This window comes from Choloepus didactylus, chromosome 9, assembly GCF_015220235.1.
Source record: "Choloepus didactylus isolate mChoDid1 chromosome 9, mChoDid1.pri, whole genome shotgun sequence".
NCBI lineage: Eukaryota > Metazoa > Chordata > Mammalia > Pilosa > Megalonychidae > Choloepus > Choloepus didactylus.
In genome coordinates, this window is record NC_051315.1 from 77,769,186 (window position 1) to 77,795,928 (window position 26,743).

At 35.1% G+C, this 26,743-nt stretch overlaps 1 protein-coding gene across 6 annotated transcripts in view; it reads right to left on the bottom strand.

Annotated features, from left to right (window-relative positions):
* Positions 1-1,467: 1,467 nt before the first annotated feature.
* TFPI (tissue factor pathway inhibitor) overlaps positions 1,468-26,743 on the bottom strand; it is a 102,637-nt gene continuing 77,361 nt past the window's right edge. For 3 of the 6 annotated variants that reach the window (XM_037849523.1, XM_037849517.1, XM_037849518.1), the window contains 5 exons: positions 25,288-25,437; positions 17,457-17,633; positions 16,046-16,141; positions 2,332-2,511; positions 1,468-1,645 (listed from right to left, as the gene is read on the bottom strand). In XM_037849523.1, the coding sequence (XP_037705451.1) occupies positions 1,533-1,645; positions 2,332-2,511; positions 16,046-16,141; positions 17,457-17,633; positions 25,288-25,437 (716 nt within the window). In that variant the 3' untranslated portion in view covers positions 1,468-1,532. Of the gene's footprint in view, positions 1,646-2,331; positions 2,512-11,875; positions 12,092-13,807; positions 15,358-16,045; positions 16,142-17,456; positions 17,634-25,287; positions 25,438-26,743 lie in introns of those variants that run through there. The other 3 variants (XM_037849521.1, XM_037849522.1, XM_037849519.1) reach the window with 3 other exon arrangements.

A 26,743-nucleotide genomic window follows, 5' to 3' on the forward strand; every position in this document is an offset into this window, starting at 1 on the left:
CTAAATTGAAGTATTCATGAAAGATAGTGGTGTGGGCAAGTCCAAAAATACATATCAAAATTAAATTCCAGGACAGGGGAGGATTTGAATACCTAGTAAAGAGTTCTTTAAAGATTTTGAATGGTGGAGAGATTTACTGAATTAATTCTGAGGAACTGACACAATACTGATGTGAAGGATAGCTTAGAGGGTAAAAAGCCTGGAAAAAAAGAAGCAGCAAGGTTTGGAGACTGATTAGATGTGGTACATGAGGGAAAACAAGCATTCAAAATCAAGTTCAACCTTTCAAGCCTAGGGGACAGGTGGAATTATAATACTATTGCTAGAGAGAAATCATGAAGGCAAACCAAATAAATGAGATAGTTTGTTGTTTTTAGATGACAAGTTCAGATTTTAATGTGAAATTTGAGGTAACCTCTAAAGAAACCGAAATGTCTGTTGAGATGCCAGACTGTACATGGCTCAACACGGAAGGAAAGATACAGATCTGAACAGAGAACTAACTCCAGGGAAATGTTAGCTGTAGCCCAAAGGGTAAATAGTGCATGCATTTTCTTGTCTACAAGAAACTATCTTGCTGATAATTTTCTCTTCTACAGAAATAATATACGTTTTTTTAAAGTATGAATCACTGATTACATTGTGTGCAAAGCTGAATGAGAAATGACTATCTTTCAGCATGTTTAAATAATCTTGCTATATTAAGTAATAGAAAATTTCATCAATCAAATTAGGAAGTACATAAACAGAATTTCCTTTTGATTGTCACTAAAAACTTCTCTTTTCCACAGATTTCTAAATTTCTTCTTATCACGGTCTCTATTTAATGCATAATAATTCAACCATCTTGACTGATATAATGGACTATAGTCAAACAAAGTAAAAGTCAAATCAGTCAAAGTCAGGCAGGTCCATCAGAGTTGACTGTTCTTTGTTCAGATGCAGCTTAACTCAAGACTGGTTGAGGCGCTGGTTAGTACAAAAGGAAAAACCTACATGGAGAAAAAAGCATATGATAGGATTGTATCATTACCACTCTTTCAAATGTAGAATTGAATGACCTTTAACAGAAGCAGATATTTGTCACCATTTTAGATGTGAAAGTAAATACTTGTTCTTTGTAAACTGTATTTCCTAATCTGGTCACAGGCTTAAAAGGAGATCATTGTATACACGATCAAAACAAAGAAATAAAATATCTCAAATACATGTTCACCAAATGGACAAAAGGACCAATTTGATGTAGCTAGTAGTGTGTATTTCGTAGTTAATAGCAGATAGTTATAAAGGAAAGGAAAGAATGACAAAATTCATAGTAGCTAGTTAAAAAATTACTGATTTGAATAGCAGTTTGATCATACTAGAAAAGGAAATCTGATGTAAATATTTTAATAGTGGTGTAACATTGATAGAAAATTACTTCCTGAAAATATTCATTAAAAGAATTCTAGAAAAGGAAAAAAAGAATAAAAATCAGAGTGAAAGCTTTATTCAAAATATTTAGGAGAAATAATTTTTCTAAAGTAACAAGTTTATATCTTTTCAACAAAAATGTCTTCTAGTACTATCTTCACTGGCTGCTTCTTTCTTTTTCTTCTGGTTTTAATTAATCCTCCTTTTGATAAAATCCTTCTTGGGATGAAACCTACAAGGGGAAGAACAACAGATTTATGTATGATAAAGTAAAATGATAGGAGACTATCAAATGTTCTCAACTTATCTTTTAGTGTTGACACCAAAGGATGTGATTGGCTTAAAAACCTTTAATTTGTCTCTTTGTGTAGAACAATCTATTTCTAAGGAAGTCACTTTGCACATACCGTGTTTGCAAAAATCGAGCGTTTTGTTGATTTTTATTATTAGTTCCTCTTCCATTAGAAATTCATGCTCATGTTATTTAAAATGTGGAAAATATGATCATATATGGTTGATGGAATTACAGATAACTTTTATTTACAATTTCATACTCTCTCTATTCTATTCATGCATCACTTTTATATTAAGAAAAATAATAAATATGTTTAAAATTTTGTACATTAAAGATATTTTAGTATACTTTAAGATGAATGCTCAGTATTTAAATATTCAAAGAATCAAATGTTTGATTTGTTTCAAGTTTATTCTTTTTTATATGAAGACACATTAAGTGTAATACAAAAAATATTATCTAAATGTAATAAATGGTATATTTTAGTAGCTAAATCATAATACTCTTTCTTATAATAAAGAGAACTAGTTTTGTATTTTCCATACATAAAAATCAATTCATAATTTCAATAACAACCATTATCCTAAAAACTAATGAATTAATCTGAAGAATATCTTCTGTACCTTTTTTACATGTTCTGTGACACGCTTTTTTAGAAGTAAAATTGTTTTCATTTCCCCCACATCCACTGTACTTAAATGGACGGCATTTCCCAATGATTGAATTGAAGTAGAATCTGTTCTCATTGGCATGACACAATCCTCTGTCTGCTGGAGTCAGACACCATGAGGGGCCATGAAATTCTAAGAAAATCAAGAGAACATGATAAACCATATATGATAGTGAATCATATTATATATTACATATTATTTATAGATTAGTCTTGTTCATGTCTATTTAAAACAGTAATCTGAATAAATTAGTATTACTTAAAAAATGAATGTATTTCAATTCCAGAAAAATGCTTAACCAATATCCAAGTATTGATTGTAATGCTCCCCTTTCTCCAATGAATAAAAAGATAACATTTGTTACAGGGAAGTGCTATGATTACTCTTTATATGAACATCATTCAACAATTTAGCTTCTAAAAATTTGTAATCATTTTTTTAAAAATTATCAAGTTGTATATATCATTTGTTCATGAAAGTTCAACTTTGGGGAAAAAAAATCCTGTTGAACAGACTTGATGAAGCTGAGGGTGTTTCTTCTTTTGATTAAAAAATAGTTCTGAATAATGTATTACAATCACAATTGAAAAAGTAGGAATTCAGGTTGTAGCAAGTTCTAACTTTAAGCTTCAGGGGACGAGCCCAGAAGAGATGGTTCGATATAGTAGTAATGTTTTATTCTTATGAAATGAAGCATCAGTTCTAGATGAGTTAGATTTTTGGCAAAGGAAGCAGTATCATTAAAGCCAGTAAAAAACAAAAAAACAAAAAACTCATCACTGGAAACAACTGCTTTTAAAAACACAAGGGAAAAAATGCAAGGTATAAAAACAATGATTCCCTAAAGGCAAAGCAGAGAAATAGTTTCAGTCTAATGGTAATTTTTAGCTCCTGTGAGAAGTCCTGTCAGTGAAGGGACGCTGGTACTCTTCAGTAGCACAGCTAGATCGCTTGATATTAATAAACTAGTGTTGCAGGTAAGTTGGTGAAATGGTGAGGAATCAATTTAAGAAAACTTTGGTGGCTTTGCAAGATGGTGAAGTGTAGCACAGCAAATGCAGACGAAGAGGATTTTGCTAAAATTTTCAACATTGGAAGAAAATAGACTGAGGAATCCAGTAGCCAAAAAATGCAAATGAGTTGTGTAGAAAGCAAGAGGCAGTCTGGTAGCAAGCAAATGCCAGGTGCATAGGCTGTAAAAGAAAGAAAGAAAAAATTAAACAATTTGAGAAAAAAAGAAACAATTCTTAAATTGATATACACATTTTACTACCGCCTGCCTTCTATACATGTAAATAAAGATTATAGTGTCTTGATATAATAGCTCATGTAATATCCAAAGTATTTCTGGAAAACATGAGAGGGAATGAATAGTATAGAAAAAATATATGAGAGGAAATTTTGGAAAGGTAATATTCTTCTGTGCCAAAATTAAAGAACTGTATTTGCATAAAGAATATCATTTTATTTAGGTCCTTGATTAGGTCTATAAACCTTGTGATGCGAAAAGAAACTCATAGGTTCTGTAAAACTAAAACATTATTGAAAATTATATAATTTCATTTGTGTTTTATCCCATCCCATGTCATGGATTATAGTGCACCATTATATGCCATCATAAATCATAATTAAAATGTATAAGGTGAAGAATGTGTGTTGACCTTTCTGGAAATTTTTGAAACCTCTTGTTACTAAGAATGGTTTATGTGAGAGGAATTTTCTAACAGTTCAGGATATGTGTGTGGCAATTGAGCCCTACTGTTGTGCAAAATTTCTAGTATGTGTGCTGTGTATTCTCATTATGCATTGCCTAGAATATGAGACGGTTATAACCACTTCCACCTCTATCTCCTTGAGCTTCCAAAGATATCACCTTTGTTCAGAACCAAAAGGAATAGACTGGAAACAATTAGCCTGATATAAGATACAGAGAAAAAGAAGGAAAACACTATTTTTTGTTTGTCTGTCTTCAGTAAATCCCTATAGATGCTTCATGGTAGATGTGTAAGATGACTTATACATCATTTTCACTTTGGCATTTTGTACACAAGATGTACTAACCCACAGTAAGTTGCAGTTCATATATTTGAATTTCACACTTTACAAATGTTAGTTATTGTGTCTTAACTGCAGTGTCCCAAGTTAAGCCTCTTGTGCTAGGATGCAAAGAGTTTTCTGATGATAGGGAGCAAACCCATCCATCTTTTTTTCTAACAAACAACTTCAGTAAACCCCTTAACAAAATCAAATATATTTCAAGGAGGGCAAGCTAGCCTGGTGCATCTGGGGCTGCACTCCCAAGTCAGGAGGAACAAAGGGAAGAGGCTATGATATCAGAAACCAGGAGCCTGGAACACCAGGGAAAATCTAGACCATAAAATCCCTCTCCAGTAGGAGCTGAAACCATGGCAGGTACGTTACAAATTTGGTGGGGAAGATGTACCCTGGCTTCCTTCTTTCTTTAGCCATCCAATCCTACACCAGCATTTGCCACTGACCATAACTACTCAAAAGCCAGAGGGAAAGTGTTCCCCATAATACTGGTCAGGGCAGGAGAAGGGCAGGGGATAGATCTGTGAGAAAAAGACAGTTAACCAGCACAGGTGCCATGTCAGAGTTTCAGTAGGTATTAAATTATTAAAGTCTTCAGATTGCCTCCACCTGAAACTCTGTAAATTATGAACCAGAACTGTTCTGGCATGCTGTCTCTGACAGCCTGGGATCTGGTGTCCAGACCTGACTTGCCCTTGGTATTAGATCTTATTCCTACTCAGGTAGTAGCTGCCCAAGACTAACCCCTTGTTAGCTGTTCGTCTGTATCATTTTGCTTGCTCTGAATGCAATAACTACCTAAACAGATAATAAAAAACAACTCAGCTTGGACCAGAATCTCTAGAGAAGTTCCTAACACAGAAACAGGAATATTTTGAGAGTGGATTAAAATTAGAAATTTGTCAGTAAGGGTGTTATATCAGATATTTAGCTTTTAAAAGTTTTTTAAAAATGCAATAAATTACCATCATTTGGGAAATCTTTATAAGGCTATTAAGAATCACAGCATGAATTATACCTACTATGGAAACTAATCCATTTCTCCTAAAACCATCTTAACCCTGATCAGTAAGACTAATATTGGACTACTATAGCATGAACCCCAGTAGAATTAAAGTAACAAAGCAGATGGTTTCTTAAGGCCAATTTTAGTAGCAAGATTTTTTGAATCCTTGATTATCGTCTAGTTAAATCTCCAAAGGGGAGGAAATGGAAATTGTTTTGAACCCTATGAGGAGATAAGCTTGACTGTTTTCAAATAAATTTATTTTAGATAAAATAGACACTCACCTACTCAAAATCTGGAATTTGGTATCTACAATGAAAAAAATACAAAGGTTTTGAAATAGTTGCACAATGTGACTTTTGTGTAGATTACAATTATTCACAGAAATTTAAGATAGATTAAAAAAGGTACTAACCTGATTTTTGCTCATTTCTGAAGTGAATTTAGCAGTCAAATTCATTCTGTCTTGACCCCATCATTAATAACAAGTTGTATAGCTTCCATCTAGAGGGTCTATAATAGGTTTCAGAATTCCGGATCCACGTTCTTTCTTACAGGAACTGCCATAATCTAGTATGACTGCTAAATTTTTAGTTAGTTCCACATGTAAGGTGGTTTATGTACATTTCCTTTGAAATCTATACAGTAATATTTGAATGTTATGAGCATGTTGATTCTTTGCTGTGATGTCTTTCTTATTCTCATTTGGCATGCTTATTTTAGACTTTCATTTTACCAACTATATTTGCTTTTATGAACCATTTCATAACTCATTGAGTAATTTTTTTGCCTTGTTATTTGGAAATTGAATAACAAATCATTCTTTTTTCCACAAAAAAATGTATTTTATTTTTTGATGAAAAATTATAGTTTTAAAACTTTGAAATAATACAAAAATATAACAAATATAAGACAGAAGTTCTTCATAATATGACTCTTCTCCCTTTTTAACTGCTATCATTTGTTTGGTGTACATCTTTCCCAAAATTGTTTGCTTAGATAAACCTATATTAGTATACTGCCCTGCCCCTTATTACTCTACTTGATAATATTTTATGGATTTTTTTCCATATTTTTTCATATAGTTATACCTTCTTTTTAATGAATATATTATATTTCATTGTATAAACTAACTCTAGTATAGTCAATCCATTATTTATAGATATTTAGATTATTTCAATTTATTTTTTATCAATTCCAAACAATAGTTCATGAAAATCCTTGTACATTTTTTCAGAAATTTCTAGGGGATATACTTTTAAAATTAGAATTGTGCAAAAGCCATATTCAGTTTATAATTTGTAGATGTTGTTGAATTTTCCACTAAAAGTTTATATAAATGAATGTTCCTACAATGGTATTTAAAAAGTGCCTAAACATTATTTAACAATAGACAATAACAACAAATGTTAAACACCATTTAACAATAACATTAATTATCTCTATGCATTTATTTACTATTCATCACTTTTCTCTCTTCTCACACCAACAAATTAGAAGGGTACTATGTGGGACAAGAAATTGCTTGTAGCTCCTCAAATGTTTAGCAAAATATCATTTATTTTAGAATCTAAGATGCCATTGATTTTAAGATGTACCTTTAGTTTATGTATTATTTATAAAGAAAGAAAAAACAATTACATTTTTTACATTATCTGTTACAAGCTTCATCATTACAACCATATAAAAATGTGAAAAATATGCATATTAGAACCAATGAAATAAGTTAATTTATCTTCTGTAATCAATATACCAAACTCATATGCATACATACATATTCAAATACACACAAATGGGAATAGAAATTATGTACTTTCCTTTGGGTAAGAAGTTGAGAGATTGTGCAGTCATTGGGGAAGATTATTACCATAAAGATAGTGTTATCAGGTAGTGAGCTTTGCTGTTTACTAAGTTGCAATTCTATAGAATAGATTCTTTTATACTGAGTTTATTCTATATATTCTATATGATATATATTCTATGTATTCTATATAATATTATTCTATAACATTATATATAAATGGCTCCTCAAGTAGTCATTTCCTGTCATACTTAATATACTTCAGGATGAGTGCGGAAGCAAAAATATCAAAGAACTATTGAAAGGAAATATGCTAGAATATTGACAGTAATTACCTCTAAGTAATGTGAATATGGCTCATTTTTATTTTTTCATTTTTTTCAAATTACCTATAATTATAACACTCAAATTATGTAAAGAATTTTTTTTTTTAGAGCAATCCTAGGGTCCTGGGGTCATAAATAAAGGGATGGAGAGTGGAATCTGTTTCTGATTAGGAGTGGATAGTAAATCTAACCTTCTCTATACTACAGGAAAAGCATGTATCTCCATTCATTAAGAAGGGAGAAGTGGTGTTGATTTAAATTGGCAGAAACTGACACTAATTATATATTAAAATAGCAAAAGAAATGGAGTTAATGTGTATTGACAGTAAGAAACCTTGCTGAGACAGGGAAGCTTCTGAAGCTTAAAAAGGAACAGAAATTGGGTAGAAGTTTGTTGGTCTGGAATTCTTTTCCTAGATACTGCCTAATCCATGGCTATAGTTCACAAAGTCAGGGATTTTTCTAAGTAAAGCCACAAAGATAGAAAATGAGAAAGTATGAGAATATTATGAGTATTGTTTATTTTGAGGTATTTTAAGATAATTATAATTCATAATACATTAGAAGAACTTTCTTCATGACATGCAAAATTCGAAATCCTAATAAATTTAATAAGAGGTGAAATTTTAATTTTTTTTAGCCTTTTGATCAGCTTTCAAGGAAGCATGGGATTTTAATAAGCAGAGAAGAAACAGGAGAGCCTTATGGGTGAAGAAAATTAAGGACACAAAGGATGGAATATTCCTAATTTTTTGGGTACTTTGAAAACTCCAGCCTATCTGAAGAATAAGAATATATAGAAGAGTACAAGATGCAAGCCTGAAAAAGTAGACTTAGTCAAATTAAGAAGATCCTTGAATACTAATATATTTGGATTTTATGATGTGCATGTTAATGAACCCCTGAAAGTATTAAAGGATGAAAGAGACAGGCTCTGATCTTTCTTGGTACAGGAAGCAAACTCAATCAGATATGTGTAGAAAGAATCCAGTAGGAGACTTTCAATAGTCCACAGAAGAGAAGATAAAATGACTGAATAAAGCAGTTAGTTGGAACAGCTAAAATGAAGCACCAGAATGAATGTGGGCCAGGAGAGAGTCTGATGTTTCTTATGTCTCTAGACTGGATGACTTGGAAGAAGGAAGGTTTTTCTAAAGTGTTATGAAACATTATTATCTTAAAATAAATTATATAATGGTTTCATAATTTATAACTTTACCATGGCTTTTTTTCACTTGGCTTTACCTAGAAAAATCAATGAAGATGGATTTGTGGACTATGCCTGTGGATTAGGCAGCATTTAGCCAAACAAATCCAAGATGGAAGGCAGAACCTAGGTTTTAAGGAGAAGACAGCACATTTTAATTTAGACATCATGTAACAGAAGTGCTTGTAGAATAGCCCATGTTGTGACTATGTCCTCCGATAACACTTTGTGTGGATCTCTGTCTTAGCCTGCAGACTTCTCCTGCCTCTCACTTGTCAGTCATGCCTATAAGGGATAAAATCACCCTCCTATTTATTATCCTCATTCTCCCAGTCCCCATGACATCTCCCACCAAGTAGGAGGCATTCGGTGTTTGTTGAAATGAACTGCTGTAATTAAAAAGTAAAACAGATATGTACCTTTGGTTATAAATTGAGGGTGGAAACACAGATTTTCAAACCCAAACACAGATTTTCAAACCCTTTGCTTAGATACACGAGTCAAAGGCACAAAAAACATATTTGCAATGTACAATTATGTTTCAGTTTTACAAGTTCTATATATTATTCCACATAATCAGGGTATAAGATACAACAAATGAAGAAACTTTGGCTCAAGGTTAGCGGCTTTAGTTATATTGTAAAAAATATCAATAAGAATAAAAAGTATATAAATTATACTTCTGATTATTTTAGTTTTTTTCCTGCTATAAACTGCAATTAATACTGGATAATCAACATCATTTTAATAATAAACAACTCTGAAATTAATATTTTTGAGTTTTTATCTTGTGCTAATCACTGGGTTAAAAATGTTATTCATAATTATAATCTTCACAAAAATTCTATGAAATATTACTCTGCACATGAAACAAATGGGGAACCTGAGGCCAAGAGAATATATGTGATTATTTTCAAGGCTACACAGAAAATGGCAGAACTGGAATTTAAACCCACATCTTTAAGTCCATAAAGCCAATCCTCTTCTATGATATGTCATTCTGAAAACTACCTAGAAGATACATGAAATAACTGGGCAAAGATAGTTTAATAATTTTATCAGAAATAAAGAGAAAGTTGTCACAACTTCTTTATATCTGATCCCCAGTTTTCCTCTTTTCTGAAGCAAATGTTCAAAATATGTCAGATGCTTCTTACCCACAGTTAAATCCATGGAGTTGAAGTTTATTAAGTTTGAAAGGAGAAAGATATCTAATCAAAATGGGTCACCAATTAAAGAGGCTTGAATCAAGTCTTGGAAGCAACAGTGCTGAGTTAAATAGCTTTCAGAGAGATACGTTTGAAGGCAAGGATTATTGGGTTGCTTTGTTCAACCTGGACTGATTCTAGAAATGACAGACCAAAGTCTGAAGCTTTTATGAGACCCTCAGTCAAATTTGCATGGGTTAATCATATTTATTTAACAGTGTTTGGATGTGATAGAGAACTAGAAACCTCACTTATCTGTGTCCCTAGAAATGGTAAACTGGAATTTTCTTAACCAACACATTTTATATCAATGCTTTTAATATTAATTTCTGCAAAGATCATGCAGTATCCAAAAAGAAAAATAGCAATCAGGGAATTTTACACAACATAGAGTAGCGCAGGCTTTTCTAACCTATTCCTACCTCATTCCTAACCAGCCCTATAACAAATACCAAATCCACATCACATTAGGGATATTTCTTTCTTTCTTTCTTTTTTTTAGCAAAACACATGTGTGTTAGAAAATTAGTGTTAATTTATTGGTTTGTTGATTCCTTTATGTTAACTTGTAAATTTGATTTGGTTACAGTTGTATAATGGTCATAAGCATTAGGAGTTTATATCTAATATTTTACTTGTCCATATGAAAGTAATGACTTTTGAATAATTTTGTTTACAACTTGGAAGTTTGATTTTTCCCTTTTCTAGGTATCTGATATTATCCAAGTTTGAAAAACACTGCTCTGGAGAACTCATGACTGGGCAGAATTTAGCTTTTTTAAGAGCAGAGATGGTCTAGGAAGAAAGGGATTAACAAAAGTAGGCAGTAGTCACCTAGGGTGACTGCTCTGGATGGCAGTAGTCTTGGCAGAAATGAAGTGCCACATTTTTTTCTTTCTCACTAGGGCTCCTGCCAGGAAATAGGAGGCCTGATGGATCTTTTCCATAAGTTATCTATTTTTGGAAAGCTAGCTTGCCATAAAATCAGCATAGGTAGTACAAGATTTACCATGCAGAAGTATTTGCATTATGAAAGAAGTTTCTATGCTTCTTGGCTGAGAACAGATTCTGAGAGAAGCTAGACTTCTTTGGGATGATGGAGTGGACTGCAGGTGAGGTGGGTTTCTTCAGAAATGTCCATAGTGCCAGTGATTGAACTGTGGTCTGCAGCTGAAAGTGTAGCTCTTTAGTTGATAGCAGGATATAGTCTTCCCAGAAAATTCCCATGGTTATGGCATTCCTTTATATATAGTCACATCTTCAACAAGAGAGCAAATGGGTGAGAACATTTTCTTACAGATCTGTGAGTCGGCTGTATCAGTGATGGTGTTGGGCTGTTGATCAGGTATTCGTGAGCATAATGCATTTTCCAGAAGGCCAATGATAACCCTCATTAAAAAAAAAATGTATGCTTTTATTTTACTCCCAGATTTTCACATATATATTGGATCTGGCTACTAGGCCATAAATTGAAGAGGTCAAGAGAGAGATAAAGGTTCAAGTAGCCAAATGGTCTTGAGGATTTTAACCCATTATTTGCCCTCGACCTGAAGGCTGGCAGAAATCAATCTGGGACTGGGTCAGTTATGTAGGTGTTCCTTTTATCCATCGGAAAGCAAGTCGCAGATTGGGTTGGCAGTAGGTTTTAAAAGTCTACCCGAAGATTATTTTTTTCAAAATATCATAAATGTGATGTAGTTCCAAGGAAGCTGTTAAAAATTGATGTACATAAGCAAAGGAGGCCATGAGAAGTGGGAAAATACCTGATTTTTCGCATGAATGGTTAAGATCCACTCAAAAGCCCCACAACCATTACAGACACTTAAGAACATTAGATTTACACTGCTGCTCAGACATTAGACTGTGAGATATAGTAAAGGAAATATATTCACTGAATGTGTGTAAATATTCAAACTTTATTAATAATATGCTATCAAATATATCACATCTATCATATCAATATTAAAGAAATGTCAAACAACTATTAACATATGCATAACACACTACCCAATCCTAAAATGAATATGGATGCATGAATGCAGAAGGCGTTGAGAAATACTTGGCAAGTATGATCAGCATTCTTCCAACCATCATTTGTTCTGTCTTTTGTAACTGTGGATCACAAAATTAATAAATTAAAAATGTGAGTCATCTGCCATGTGCTTAACACTGGGGCAAAAAGCTGGGAAAGGGGGTAGTCTACAAAATATATAATACTTGGTCTTTTCCATCAAAAAACTTGTAATCTAGTCAGTGAGGCAGAGCTAATAAGACATCAAATAATAAAGTCTTAAATTAATTATCAGAAACCAGGGAAAAGGGAGAGGAAGAAGGCTTCTTTATGAAAAACAGCTTAGATAAGAAGATGAGATGGACCAATTTTAGAAATAAAAATCATGTGGAATGAGAGTGGTTACTTTGTATTTATTGACAATGAAGAGAGCAGTCAGAATGGGTAGAAAAATTTCATGTTTTAGGGATATCTAGACATACTTCAGAATATGTAGAGGAGTAACTGATAATGTAGACAACTTCAACCCATGTGGATGAGGCTAAATTAATACAGAGAAAGAATGCACCCATTTAGGGTTTTTAATTTTTTTATTTTTCTATAATAGAGGAGATACATATCATACACCTGGTTAATTAAAGATAGCCTGACATAATGAAATGTATATATAGAAGTAATACAGTGATATAAAAAGATCATGTATAATTCATGTTATTTATGACTATAGATATATATACATATATTCATACATATATAGGTTCTATTTGATTGTATCTGATATCTTACCTCATATGTATGTATATATAATGTACAAACTTATAAATATATGTATTTGATCTTTCTCTCTCTCTCTCTCATCTATCGATCATGTCTATACAGCCTGGTTTGCCTGAGCCAGTACAAATAACAAGCTTATTGTTTCAGTATATCATGTGATTTTAGAAAAATGAAAATACTTTTTGAATAAAACAAATTTATAGATCTGCCAGTATGCTAAACCCAATTTTCTGTAAGGGACATGTTTACAAAACTTTAAAAAAATATCTCTGTAGGGACCAGTAAGTCTCAATATTTAATGTGATCTGCATTGCTTGTTAATACTGAAATATGAAACTAAAAACAGAAAAATAAAACCTCAATTGTACTTAATAAGTATTCAAATATCTTGAGGTATTGCCACACTAGAAAAAAATATATTCTTAAACCCATTTATAATATTCTGGTAGTTAAGAATGAATAACAATTTTAAGAAGAATTCACCAAGCCATTTTCTTGTAACACTGAGCAAAACTTTAAAAATGTTTTTCAAAACTTTAAGAATGTTTTTCTAATATAATCATGAAGAAAATATTAAAATTATATTCACTAATATTCTACTTCATGATAAAAATAATAGTCTAGCTAAATTTGTAGAATTTACAAATATCCTACATAATGACTGTTGTTCAATGCAAGCAATTCAGAAAGAATGTTATTCCATCTATGGTGTAGAGCAGATCATTAAACCTGTACACTGAATTATAACTTAAAGGATTTACATCATTCGGAAGAATCTGATACCCACAGAGAAGCTTACACCCTTGCTAAAGCCTTGAAAAACAAGTTTTTACATAAACATAGAATTGTAGTTTATTAAACTGCAATAGAATTTATTAATATAGTCACAAGCAATGACAAATGGAACTAGTTTTGAACTGGAATATCAAGGGGTGTCTTTATAGACTCAGCAACCCTCTTGGATGGGGCAAGGACAGTGTCGGGTAGCGTTCAGAAGGCTGGAGGCACAGCTGCGTTCCCACCCTGTGCATGGTAAAGCTCCCTTTAGTACCAAGTTTCTCATAAATTACTGAATATTGCTGCATGTTTTAAATTAGGAAGGTTACAAAATAAAAGAAAAAGAAAAGAATATTTTATGTTCCTATAAAAAGAGAGAAAAGGGTCAAATTTGTTAGAGGAATATAGATTTTGAGGCAAGTATATATACATAAAATAAAAAATAAAAGAAATTCTCCAGATGAATAAAGCAGACATTTGCCTGAATTTAAAATGCAGTTACTATCAAAACATTATCCCTTAAATATCTACTAAACAAAATCCTCTTATTGTTTTCTATCTTATAAGTCCATGTTGTCAATTTTTACAGTGACCTTAATCATTTATTCATAACAATTTATTTGTTACACTTTTCAATATGCATCTGCATAAAGACTAAAGAGGACATATTTTTGTACTTAAAATTCATTAATATTACTTTCTCACTTATTTTCTTTATTTCCTCCTTTCTAACTTTGTGGTATGCCTGCTGAAAATCATGAATAATATATTTCATAATACTTTAAGGCAAAATCCTCCCTTAAACTACTGTACTCATTTTAAAAACAAATGACTAAAGATCTCCATTTGAGTTGGTATCCAAACAAAACATAATGAAAACTGTTTTCCACGCATTCCTTTTATCTGTAGATATATTGTTTCACATGTGCCTTTAAACCTGTTAAGTTTGTCATTCAAAACTTTCACGTTTTCAACAGCAATAATACTTAATATGCCATTTAGCATGAGATATTTAACCGGATAAAACAAAATGCCATTGAAATACATACAGCTGGAAGGTCATAAATAAATTGTGTAACAAAACTACTTAATTTTACAGACGAAAAATCAGAACCACAAAGATGCTTATGTTACCCTTATTACAAAGAATTATTTAAACATTAGATTGAAATTCATCTGGCATTGAATTCATTGCTCTAAATATCAAATCTAAGGACCTTTAGGCATTTTGAATATACCATATTGTCCATCTCCACTGAAAGTTTGCATCCCTTTTATTACATCAAAAAGTGCTTTTAGAACACAGCTTGAATGCCTGCAATTCGGGGAACTCACTAATCCCTGAGGCAGTCACCCAGGTTTTGAAGATCTCAAATTAAAACAAAAACATGTTACAGAATGATTTTGCTCATTAATTCTGATGCTTAGACTGGGCCAAGGGTGGTAAAGAAGGGTGGGGATGTGGGGATTGAAATGAGGGGAGGCCTGAAGAGTGAAGCATATACAGAATTCAACCCTCCTTTTGTATGATAATGTTTCAAATACTGAGAAGATGCAATCTTCCCTCTAGTGTTCAGGTCTCTTTATACTTTCAAGTCCTGTAAAAATGTAAATATGTTTCCTACTCTTTTTGATATTTCTTAGGTGTGGCGCTCAGGGCTGAAGCAAGTCACACAGAATATGGTCAGGTCAGTGTGGGACTGGGCTGGACTTTCACATCCCTCATTGTAGATTAAGTCACAGTAACGTTTGCCATGCTTCAGATCCATCCGGGGGAGAGTTGCTTTCTGCCAGCTTGATAGTTTCTTGCTTTCTATAAAGAGAGATGCTCAAGGACATTCTGATTCTGAATCCCATTTGATTCTGAAACATAGCCAGGGTAGTGAACTCCTGGCCCAGACACTGTTTCCTTTTATCCTGAGGCTGCAATTTTAATAGCTACAGCACTCTCAACTCATGCCAAATTGAAACACTTTTGACACAGACTGTTTCTAAGTAAAATCTCCAATTCCTGTATGAGCACATATGATTTTTAAAGTTCAGGTAGGGCCTCACTTTTATCCTGTTAAAATCCAATGTTTCAGATTCTTTCTAACTGCCCAGTATTTGTGATTTCTGATTGTTTTCCAGTGTTTTCACTGTTTTTCTCAACTCTGCATTTTTGTAGGCATATCCTGGGTATATTTATTTAAATCTGATAAATCAGTTGACAGGATAGAATTATAAGATAAAGTTAGCAGAGAGTTAAATTTCATATAAAAGTTTTTCATGTGATTTGTAATCAAAACCCTCCTGCAAAGTGTACCTTAAAATAAATTATGAAAATTATCATTTTAATGGGATTGGATATCTCAAACACTTTGAACCTCAGTATTTTGCCACACCCATTATTAAATAACAAAACAACTACATATAATATAGCATACATGTAACATAAATTTCTGTTTTACTGCTGCCATGATACTATTTTTCTGACAGCAATAAAAAAATAAGATTCTTACCCCAAAAACTGGAACTTTTGGTAGGTTGGGGAGTCAGGGAGTTATTATTCATATCAACAAGCTGGGTTTTATAATCATCCACCTGGAATTCATTCACTGAAAAAAAAAACAGTCAATTAAAGTAGGAGAACATTGTCATAATCTCATATTTGTACATGTGAAGCAAAGCACAATTGTATTAAGATAAGTAGACTCCTAACAATTCTATCCAGATTGTGATGTTAAATTGGTGAGTACTGAATACCAAAATTAAATAATAAATAAATACCACAAGGAAATGATTCCATGAATAACCTGGTTATTCTTGATCAAAAATCATAACAATGTTTAATCATTCCCTTAGTGAATTTTATGTACAGATAAAACAGATTGATTTAGAGAGTAGGTTCCAAATAGTTATAGGCTCTCAAACTGTTATAAACAGTATCACCCCTGTGACAACATTATACTGTATTATTCTCAGAAAGGAAAATTAAATAATATAACCTAATATCTACATACAGTCAGATCTATGGAAACAGGTTCCACTATAGTTAAATTTCTTAATTGTCTATAATTTTCTTGGTTTTTAACAGTGACTAATTTCTTTCAGACCTAGTGAATGCAGATATATCTTCATTTGCATGACTTGAACAAAGTGTGGGTAAACCTGAACTTCATGTAAGGTGTCTTATTATCTATTTATTTATTTATTTTTATTAGAGAAGTTGTGGGTTTACAGAATAATCATGCATAAAATATGAGATTCCCATATATCACCCTAGTATTCACACTTTGCATCCATATGGTACATTTTTTGCAATTGATGAAAGCACATTTTTACAATTGCACTATTAATTAAATTCTGTGGTTTAATTTAGGACTCACTGTTTGTATACTGTACTCCCCTGGATTTTTTAAAATTTTTATTCTGTTACCATGTATACAACCTAACATTTCCTCTTTAAATACTCACATTCAGATATATATATATCTGATATCAGTGCTATTAATTATGTTCACAGTGCTGTGCCACTATCACCCCCATTTGTTACCAAAAACATTTCCATTGCTCCAAATAGAAACTCTGTACATTTTAAACCTAAAATCCCTATTCCCTTATCCTCATCTTGTCCCGTTAAACTACATTCTAGACTCTGACTCTGAGTGTGCTTATTCTAATTATTTCACATCAATGAGATCATACAATATCTATCCTTCTGTGTCTCCCTTATTTCACTCAACATAATGTCTTCAAGGTTCATTGATCTTGTTGCATGTATCAGAACTTCATTCCATTTTACTACTGAATAATCTTCCACTGTATGTATATACCACGTTTTGTTTGCCCACTCATTGGTTGATGGACAAATGACTTATTTTTCAAAGGCTGCTTACAAATGAAGTAAAATGAGGTGAAAGACAAACTTACATGTATCCTCACACGTGTTCTTGCATTCTTCCAATGAATCAAAGTTATTTAAATTGCCTAGGCACCCACCGTACTTGAAACGTTCACACTGTTTTGACTGATTGTAGTAGAAATATCTGGTAATGTAACCTCGACAAGGTCCAGCATCTTCTTCCAAAAAACAGAATTCTGGCTTTTCTAGAAATTAAAGTGTCAGAAAGCAATATTATTTTTTAAAAATGTTTAGTAATTTAAATTACCTTTATAAATACCTGGTTAATTTGAAGATATTTAAGGAGTACAAATGAGAAATTAAAGAGAAAAGGTTAAAATTTAACTTTATTAAAGCTATAGAATATTGAAATTATCTCCTATTTTTACGGTCATATTTACAATTAGGAAGATACTACTATTGTTATACATATTTTGTGATCAAAATTTCAAGCTCTAAGTATCTCATAGTTAATTAATAGAACATTAACTATCAGTTTCTTCATGAATGGAGAAAATAAAAGATACTGGGTTTTTCTGCCATGTACCACCAGTGCTTTGGAAGTTAAAAAAATGTATGGCAAAATTTTGATTTAATTATTTTCTTCTTGCTTTATTAGGCCTATGTCACTTCAATATTAGGCAAGGTACATTAATATTTCATGTTTTTGAGTTGTGGGTGTCTCATTAGGGAAAGCAGTATAGTGTTTTGCTTCACTAATGGTTTTAATAAAGATAAAATTTGAAGACTAAGTTTTGAGGGGACATGGAAGCTTCCATGGCTATTCTTAGAGGTTCCTGAATTCTTATGGTGGAATTAATATCTGTATATGATACGACTTCCTCCACTGCTATATGCTATGTTTTTTTGTTTGTTTGTTTTGTTTATTTTGTTTCAGGCATTGGAATGACCCCAAAAGTACACAGGCAGAAAGGAAATACATGTTCAGATATTAGAGAGGATTTGAACAGGTTTAATACCCATTCTTTGATGGTGCTCCAAACCAAGCTAAACACAGCTGCCCCCAGAGTTGTGGCACTGCAAGGAGCTCCATTCACATGTATACTCTGTGAAGAAGGGAACTGAGCTAATTTTCACAATCATTATGATCCCGACATTTTGAGCTTGAATTTGTGGGGGTGAAAGCTCTAATTTCCCCACTTTTTTTTTCTTTTTCTGTAAGTATATTACTACAGTGGCAAAACTTTACTCTTGTATCCTTTTACATTTCAAAGCAAATTGTTCTTCTGTATCAGGGAAGCAATACGAGTATATTACTATAAAAAGAATAAGTATGAATGATGTTAATGGGTTTCTGCAACAGCCAAAGATCTGCAGATCTCCTAGTATAAAAACTTCCCATTTTAAGTAGTTTTTAAAAATCTGTTTTCTATAACTTCTCAAAATTCCAGTGTGAGAGTTATTTTGTTTCTTGCCTCTTGTGTTTTCAAAGTGCTTGTTACCATGTTTTCACAGTAACAATTTGTAGTTAAGTGTAATATACAAGGAAAAAAAAAAACAATTCTTTTGAATTTTCATAATACCTTTTTTAAGGTTAAGAAAAATAACATTAAATTATGATCATTTTGTTTTTAGTCTTAATATGTAGTTCTTATAAAACTTTAAATAATCTTAAAAGTGGGTAGGAGAATTTTATAACAAAAGAGGGTGGGTAAAAAATGGTGAGTATAAAGAGCAGAAAACTATAACATAAATTATGCTGATAATCATGATTAAGAAATTGTACAACTGGAAATTACTATATGAGGCTCTATTCTAGGACAAAAATTTATTTAAGGACAAAGTAAAAAAACTGCACACATGTAAAATAATTCTTAAGCCTACAGTACAAAATATTTACAGTGTTATAAACTAAGAAATTAATGGCCCATATTCCTCATATAAATAAAGAAACCTTCTTATTGAGTCTGCATACACAATTCTTGCTCTAAATTTGTGCTCAGATAAAATTGAATAACATAGAAGGCAGACTTTTGGCTATATATCCACTTCCATATGCTTTAAGATTTTTACTATTAACTCTAGTTTGCAACTGCATACTTGGGGCTTGTCTTAGACCAAACTTTGTTTTACAGGTATCACAATGAATCTACACTGTCTTTGTAACTTTTTTGATGCTAGGGAGTATATCACAAAATTAACTTCAAAATGATATGTTTAGGAGGTGGGGCAGCACAGAGTGGTGAGGTGTAGGTTTTAGCTACTCCTCCAGGGCAGTAGGTAGAAAGCCAGGAACTGCGTGGACCAGACACCGCAGAGCAATTTGACTTTGGGCTTACAACACTCATGAATGCGTGGAACAGCTGAGATCAGCAAAACCTGTTAAGTTTTCGCGGCCAGGAGACCTGTACCTCTCCCTGCCAGGCTCAGGAGGAGGGGCCATCAGTGCTGGGAACAAGGAGGGAGAACTGCAGTTGTGGATCTCATTGAAAACTCATTCTACTGATCCAAACTCCAAACATAGATAGACCAGACTCTGGAGAATCCGGGAGCAGTCAGCCCAGCAGAGAGGAGATAGGGCTAGCAAAAACAGCAAGGAAAACCCAAAAATAAAAGTGGAGACTTTTTGGAGTTCTGGTGAACATAGAAGGGGGAAGGGCAGGGCTCCGGCAGAGTCAGGATCATATGCAAATCCAGAAGGCGAGTTTCTATGTCTGAAGAGCTGGTTTCTCTGCTCCCTTGATTATTCCTTAATGGCCCTAATCTCCTTGTCTCTTAGCATTTCAATAGCCCATTAGATCTGCAAGGAGGGCCCCTCCTTTTTTTTTTTTTTTTTTATCTTTTTCTAAAGCAATTACTTTAAGAAGCCCATTACAGAAAGCCTCAAAGACTTGTAATTTGGGCCCAGACAAAAGCAGAACTAAGAGAACTCAGACACAAGGCAATAAGTCCAGCGGCTGAGAAAATTCGCTAAACACTACAACTTCCCAAGAAAAGGGGGGTGTACCCTTACAGCCATCTTCCTGGTGGGCAGGGAATGCTCCTGCCCAGTGCCAGTTCCACAGCCCAGAGCTGCCTCAGACAATCCAGTGTGACAGGAAGTGTTTCCAACAACAAACGAACACACCACAAAATCAGGAGTGGACATGAGCCTTTCCCGCACCCTCAGCTAACTGTCCCAGAGTGGGGAAGGCAGAGCTGTGTGAAAAGGGGGAAATTAACACACCCTATTCAGCCATCCTTTCAGCAGACTGGGAATGCCCCTACATGGCCCAGCAGCCCAGAACTGCCCTGGGGGCACGGTGCTTACCTGTGACATAGCACAGTCATCCCTCAACAGAGGACCTAGGAGTGCACGGCTTGGAAGAGGAACCCACTCGCAAGTACCAGGGACCATATGCCAATACCAAGGACTTGTGGGTCAGAGGCAGAGACAAACTATGGCAAAACTGAACTGAAGGATTAGACTATTAAAACAGCTTTAAATCTCCAGGAACACCTGGGAGATTGGATTATTAAAGCCGCCCTCCCTCCCTAACCGCTCAGACACATGCCCCATATACAGGGCGGGCAACATCAACTATACACGCAAGCTTGGTGCACCAGTTGGACCCCACAAGACTCACACCCACACTCAACACAAAGACAAAGTGGGGGAGAACTGGCTTCAGGGGAATAGGTGGCTCGTAGATGCCACCTGCTGGTTAGTTAGAGAACGTGTACTCCACAAAGCTCTAGATCTGACAAATTAGAGATAAGGGTTTTAATTAGTCTACAAATCCTAAAAGAACCCAATCAAGTTAAGCAAATGCCAAGAGGCCAAAAGTGACAGACAAATTTAAAGCATGTGAAAAAATCAGATGATATGGATAACCCAAGCCCAAGCACCCAAATCAAAAACTCAGAGGAGACACAGTACTTGGAGAAATTAATCAAAGAACTGAAGATGAACAGCAAGAGCATGGCACAGGATATAAAGGACATGAAGAAGAGCATGGCACAGGATATAAAGGACATGAAAAAGACCGTAGAAGAGCATAAAGAAGAAATTGCAAGAGTAAATAAAAAAATAGGTGATCTTATGGAAATAAAAGAAACTGTAGACCAAATTAAAAAGATTCTGGACACCACAGTGACCTGGAGGATGACAGAATGGAAAATGAAAGAACAAAAGAAAGAGGGGAAAAAATTGAAAAAATTGAAATGGACCTCAGGGATATGATGGATATTATATAATGTCCAAATATAAGACTCATTGGTGTTCCAGAAGGGGAAGAAAAGGGTAAAGGTCTAGGAAGAGTATTCAAAGAAATTGCTGGGGAAAACTTCCCAAATCTTCTAAACACCATAAATACACAAATCATAAATGCCCAGCAAACTCCAAATAGAATAAATCCAAATAAACCCACTCTGAAGCATATTCTGATCACACTGTCAAATATGGTAGAGAAGGAGCAAGTTCTGAAAGCAGCAAGAGAAAAGCAATTCACAACATACAAAGAAAACAGCATAAGACTAAGTAATGACTACTCAGCAGCCACCATGGAGGCGAGAAGGCAGTGGCATGATGTATTTAAAATTCTGAGAGAGGAAAATTGCCAACCAAGAATTCTTTATTCAGCAAAGCTCTCCTTCAAATTTGAGGGAGAGCTTAAATTTTTTACAGACAAACAAATGCTGAGAGAATTTGCTAACAAGAGACCTGCCCTACTTGAGATAATAAATGGAGCCCTACAGACAGAGAAACAAAGAAAGGAGAGAGAGATACGGAGAAAGGTTCAGTACTAAAGAGATTCAGTATTGAGTACATTAAAGGACATTAAGAGAGAGGGGGCAAAAATATATCTGACAAACATGAACCAAAGGATAGGATGGCTGATTCAAGAAAGGCCTTCACAGTAATAACATTGAATGTAAATGGATTAAACTCCCCAATTAAAAGATATAGATTGGCAGAATGGATAAAAAAAAATGAACCATCAGTATGTTGCATGCAAGAGACTCATCTTAGACACAGGCACACAAAGAAATTGAAAGTGAAAGGATGGAAAAAATATTTCATGCAAGCTACAGCCAAAAGAAAGCAGGAGTAGCAATATTAATTTCAGATAAAATAGACATTAAATGCAAGGATGTTATGAGAGACAAAGAAGGCTGCTTCATACTAATAAAAGGGGCAAATCAACAAAAAGAAATAACAATCATAAATGTTTATGCACCGAATCAAGGTGCCACAAAATACATGAGACAAACACTGGCAAAACTAAAGGAAGCAATTGATATTTCCACAATAACTGTGGGAGACTTCAACACATCACTCTCTCCTATAGATAGATCAAACAGACAGAAGAACAATAAAGAAATTTAAAACCTAAATATGATAAATGAATTGGATTTAACAGACATATATAGAACATTACATCCCAAATCACCAGGATACACATTCTTCTCTAGTGCTCACAGAACTTTCCCCAGAATAGATCATATACTGGGACATAAAACAAGCCTCAATAAATTTAAAAAAATTGAAATTATTCAAAGCACATTCTCTAACCACAATGGGATAAATTAGAAGTCAATATCCATCAGAGACTTAGAAAATTCACAAATACCTGGAGGTTAAACAACATGCTCCTAAACAATCAGTGGGTTAAAGAAGAAATAGCAAGAGAAAGTGCTAAATATAAAGAGACAAATGAAAATGAAAACACAACATACCAAAACCTATGGGATGCAGCAAAAGTGGTACTGGGGGGGAAATTTATAGCACTAAATGCATATATTAAAAAGGAACAAAAAGAGCCCAAATCAAAGAACTAATGGATCAACTGAAGAAGCTAGAAAATGAACAGCAAACCAATCCTAAACCAAGTAGAAGAAAAGAAATAACAAGGATTAAAGCGGAAATAAATGACATAGAGTGTGGAGAGCCGCTTCCCGGGTTGGGGCCTAGTGGACAGGCCGCGACCTGCTCTAGAGTTAGGGCCTGTTGGACACGCCGAGACCTGCTCTCGAGTTACCCCCGCCCATCGAGTGAGCCAAGATGGCGCCTGCATCCCGTTTCCGCATATGACGCTTAGGGCGGCGGTTGCCTGCTAGCCTATTGTACACGCTTACGTAGTGCCTGCACATTGGTTGTAACTATCGTATATAAGAAAGTGCCCGCGCTAGCCTCGGAGAGACAGCCCACAGGGAGCCGTGCCTGACGGCCGCATAGAGGTTGTTCTCCCACGGGGTGTAAGGCCTCGCGTGGAATATGTAACAGAGAAAGTTTTCTTCCTGGCTCCAGTAAAAGGCTTGCATTTACTACCGCTGTGTGCCTCAAGTGTTGGTTTGTCTGTGTCTCTCCCTCTTTCCCTCTGTTCTCCTCGCCGGCCGGGGACAGGGCGTGTGGGACCGAGCGAGAGGGCGCCGGACAAGTGGTGGCCCGTACGGGGATTCGAACACTCGACCAAGCTCTGACCAGCTGAGCTGGTGGTGGACAGCGGACTTCCTGCGCCCGGCCAGCGCGAGAAGGTGAGTGCTCCTTTTACGTGAGAGTCAGGGCCCGTGGATTCTCAGGCGGTCCCGGGGACTCGGAAGAGCTCTCCGAGTGGTTGAAAGTACAGTGCCGACTGCAAGCATGGGGCAGTCTGAAAGTTTACCCTTGTTAGCTCCTTTAAAAGCCCTCCTGAAGCAGAGGGGTATTTCAGTTAGGAAAAGCTCCCTACAGAAGTTTCTTAATGATGTTGAAATTTTTGCCCCCTGGTTTCCCTCCTCCGGCAGCCTCGGTCTGCCTTCTTGGCTGAAGTTTGGTCACGATATAGATTGGGCGCGCCGGACTAACGTTTGTCTGAATCCACCTTTAGTCCCTATATGGGAGACCGTTCGCGCGATCCTTGAACTGGGGGTTGGCCGCGAGCCACCCGGGAGGCGGGATGGCGCTGCGCCATGCCAAGATGGCGAACTTCCTCCTTCTTCTCTCAAGGAAAGGAAATGCTCCGGCGATGACGTCAACCTTAAGCTGAGTCAGAAGCCGCATGCGCTTTACCCCGTCCTTTCGCAGGGCGGAGCTAGTCCGCCACCTTGTGGAGCTAGTCCGTCATCTTGTGTTTTAGACCCCACCCTTTCATAGGGCGGAGATGGTCCGCCATTTTGTATCTTGGCCACACCTACCGCGCCGCCATCTTAAGAACCCTTTTTTTTTGTATGCCAGGAATGCCCTGTTCCACTGAAGTTACAGCTCAATTGGGATTGCCGGAGAATTTTAACTTTACACTCAAATAACTTGGGTTAACACCATTATTCACTACCTAATATAGATCTCAGTTAGAATGGCAGTTCAATCACTTTAAAGTCCTGTTAAATGCTAAATTCTGCGTGGTAGAAATAGTTCAATTTCTGTATCATATATAAATATAAAGATACCAACTCTAACAAAAGGCAAAAATCTCTTACAATTTATTTAAAATATGGTAGTATTACTGAACAACAGAGAGTGAATCCATGAAAAGGTTAAATACTCTAAATTTATAGGCTTATTGGGGATGAGGTAGAGGAGAGCAAGATATTTTAGCAGCTGGGAAAACAGCTTGGGATAGAGATGACAGCTTGGTGCTGCATAACATCTAGTACAGTGCCTAGAGTAAAGGTTAGCAAAAATATATCTGGATGGTTATGGGATTTCGAGAGATCAAGGCATAGCCATATTCTTAATGAATAGAGAAAAAATAACTTGGGAAAGTAAGTGCTGGTGACCGTCAGCCGGTGGCAGGTGATGTTTGGTTTAGATTGTGAAAGATGTTCAGACCAGGATGGGCTGCGGGAAGGGGAGGCGAGAGTGTGTGCAGCGGTCCAAGCACTTAGAGGAAGAGAGAGCCGGCGAGAAAGGGTGGACTGGATGCAGATGGGAGCTCCCACCTGGGCAATGTTTCCTTGACATTGAGAGCACACTGCTGGGGGCAGCCACGTTCTTGGAGTTGTGTTCCGTGTGTTGCTTGGGAAACTCTCCTTTCTTACGGTGGGCATTTCGATGCTGTTGACTGGAATGGATGCATTCATGTTGTGGTGCTGCTTTGAGGAAAGACTACATAATTTTATTCTCAGGGAAACATAGTTCATGATGACAACCATATAGAAGAGGTGCTGAGTATATAAATTATATAAACAAAAATTTGATCTGGACAAAGGAGCCACGTCTTTCAGTTTGCTGTTGAATTGTACTATTAAGAAAATTTCCTATACTAGTAAATAAAACAGTATTTGTCTGCTCATACTTTTGACTCCATGTAAGACTGGTCGGGTGCGGTGGTGAGAAGGGGGGAGGGAGTGGAGCAGGGAGATCGGTCTGTGGCTGACTGTGAACAATCGATTGAGATAACTCACTGCCTTCGGACTGTCTATTTGCATAAGAGAAGGAAATGTCCTGATAAAGAGTTTGAGGTCTTGCTTTCCAGAGAGATGATTTAGAATTGTCTTTAAAACATAACATAAAACAAAACAAAAACCTCATTTTACTATCACAGTGTAAATCATTTCCATAACATGCACTGGAAAGTTTTTCCCTGATGGATTGTCTTTAGAGTTTAAAGGAATCTTATCATATAGCTGCATGCACTCTGTACTAAAATGGTGAACTCTTTTAATTTACAGATCTTTGTTTGCTGATAATTTTATTTTGCAGCGGCATAAAAATTTAAGATTGTGGATTAAAAGAAACTCTATAAGGTGGAAAAGGAAAAATTTGCTCTGAAATAATATTAATTTGATTTAGAAGCATTTAAAATCTTTAGGAGACATAACAATTCGAATCAGGGCTCTGGTTCAAATATGATTTTGATATAAAGCACATGGTGAGCTTTCTGTTTGAAAACAACCCTGTGTTGCTCCACCATTACTTAGGTTTTAAAGCTATAATTAAAGGCCTTAGCCATGCCCCAGATTTTACGCTGGCCATCTTGTAATTTCACAAGTATCCAAAATTAAGCTCCCCTTAATAATAACCTTTCCAGGGTAGAAGTCTCTCCCTGAGAAAAATGTTTTTCTTTTCTCTTCCAGCGCATCAATAACTCGTGCTATAACCCATCCGGAGACATCCAGTCCGCACACAACCGGAAGTGGAAAGCAGTCCTGCTTACAGGTTTATTCTATCACTAATCGTATGGAGTACCACTTAAATTACTTTTGGCTTTTCTTGATTGGTCTTCTGGCTTCGCTGTTTGCAGCCGGATTAGCAACAGTTGCCCCAAAAGATTGGAATCTGTTAGAAAGATCCCTGCTTGCTATAACATATTTGAGCATTGTAGGGCTTTTCACTTGGCTAGCTTGTCTCCCTTAACAGGGAAGAACCTATAGCCTCTAGTATGGCCTTGTTGTA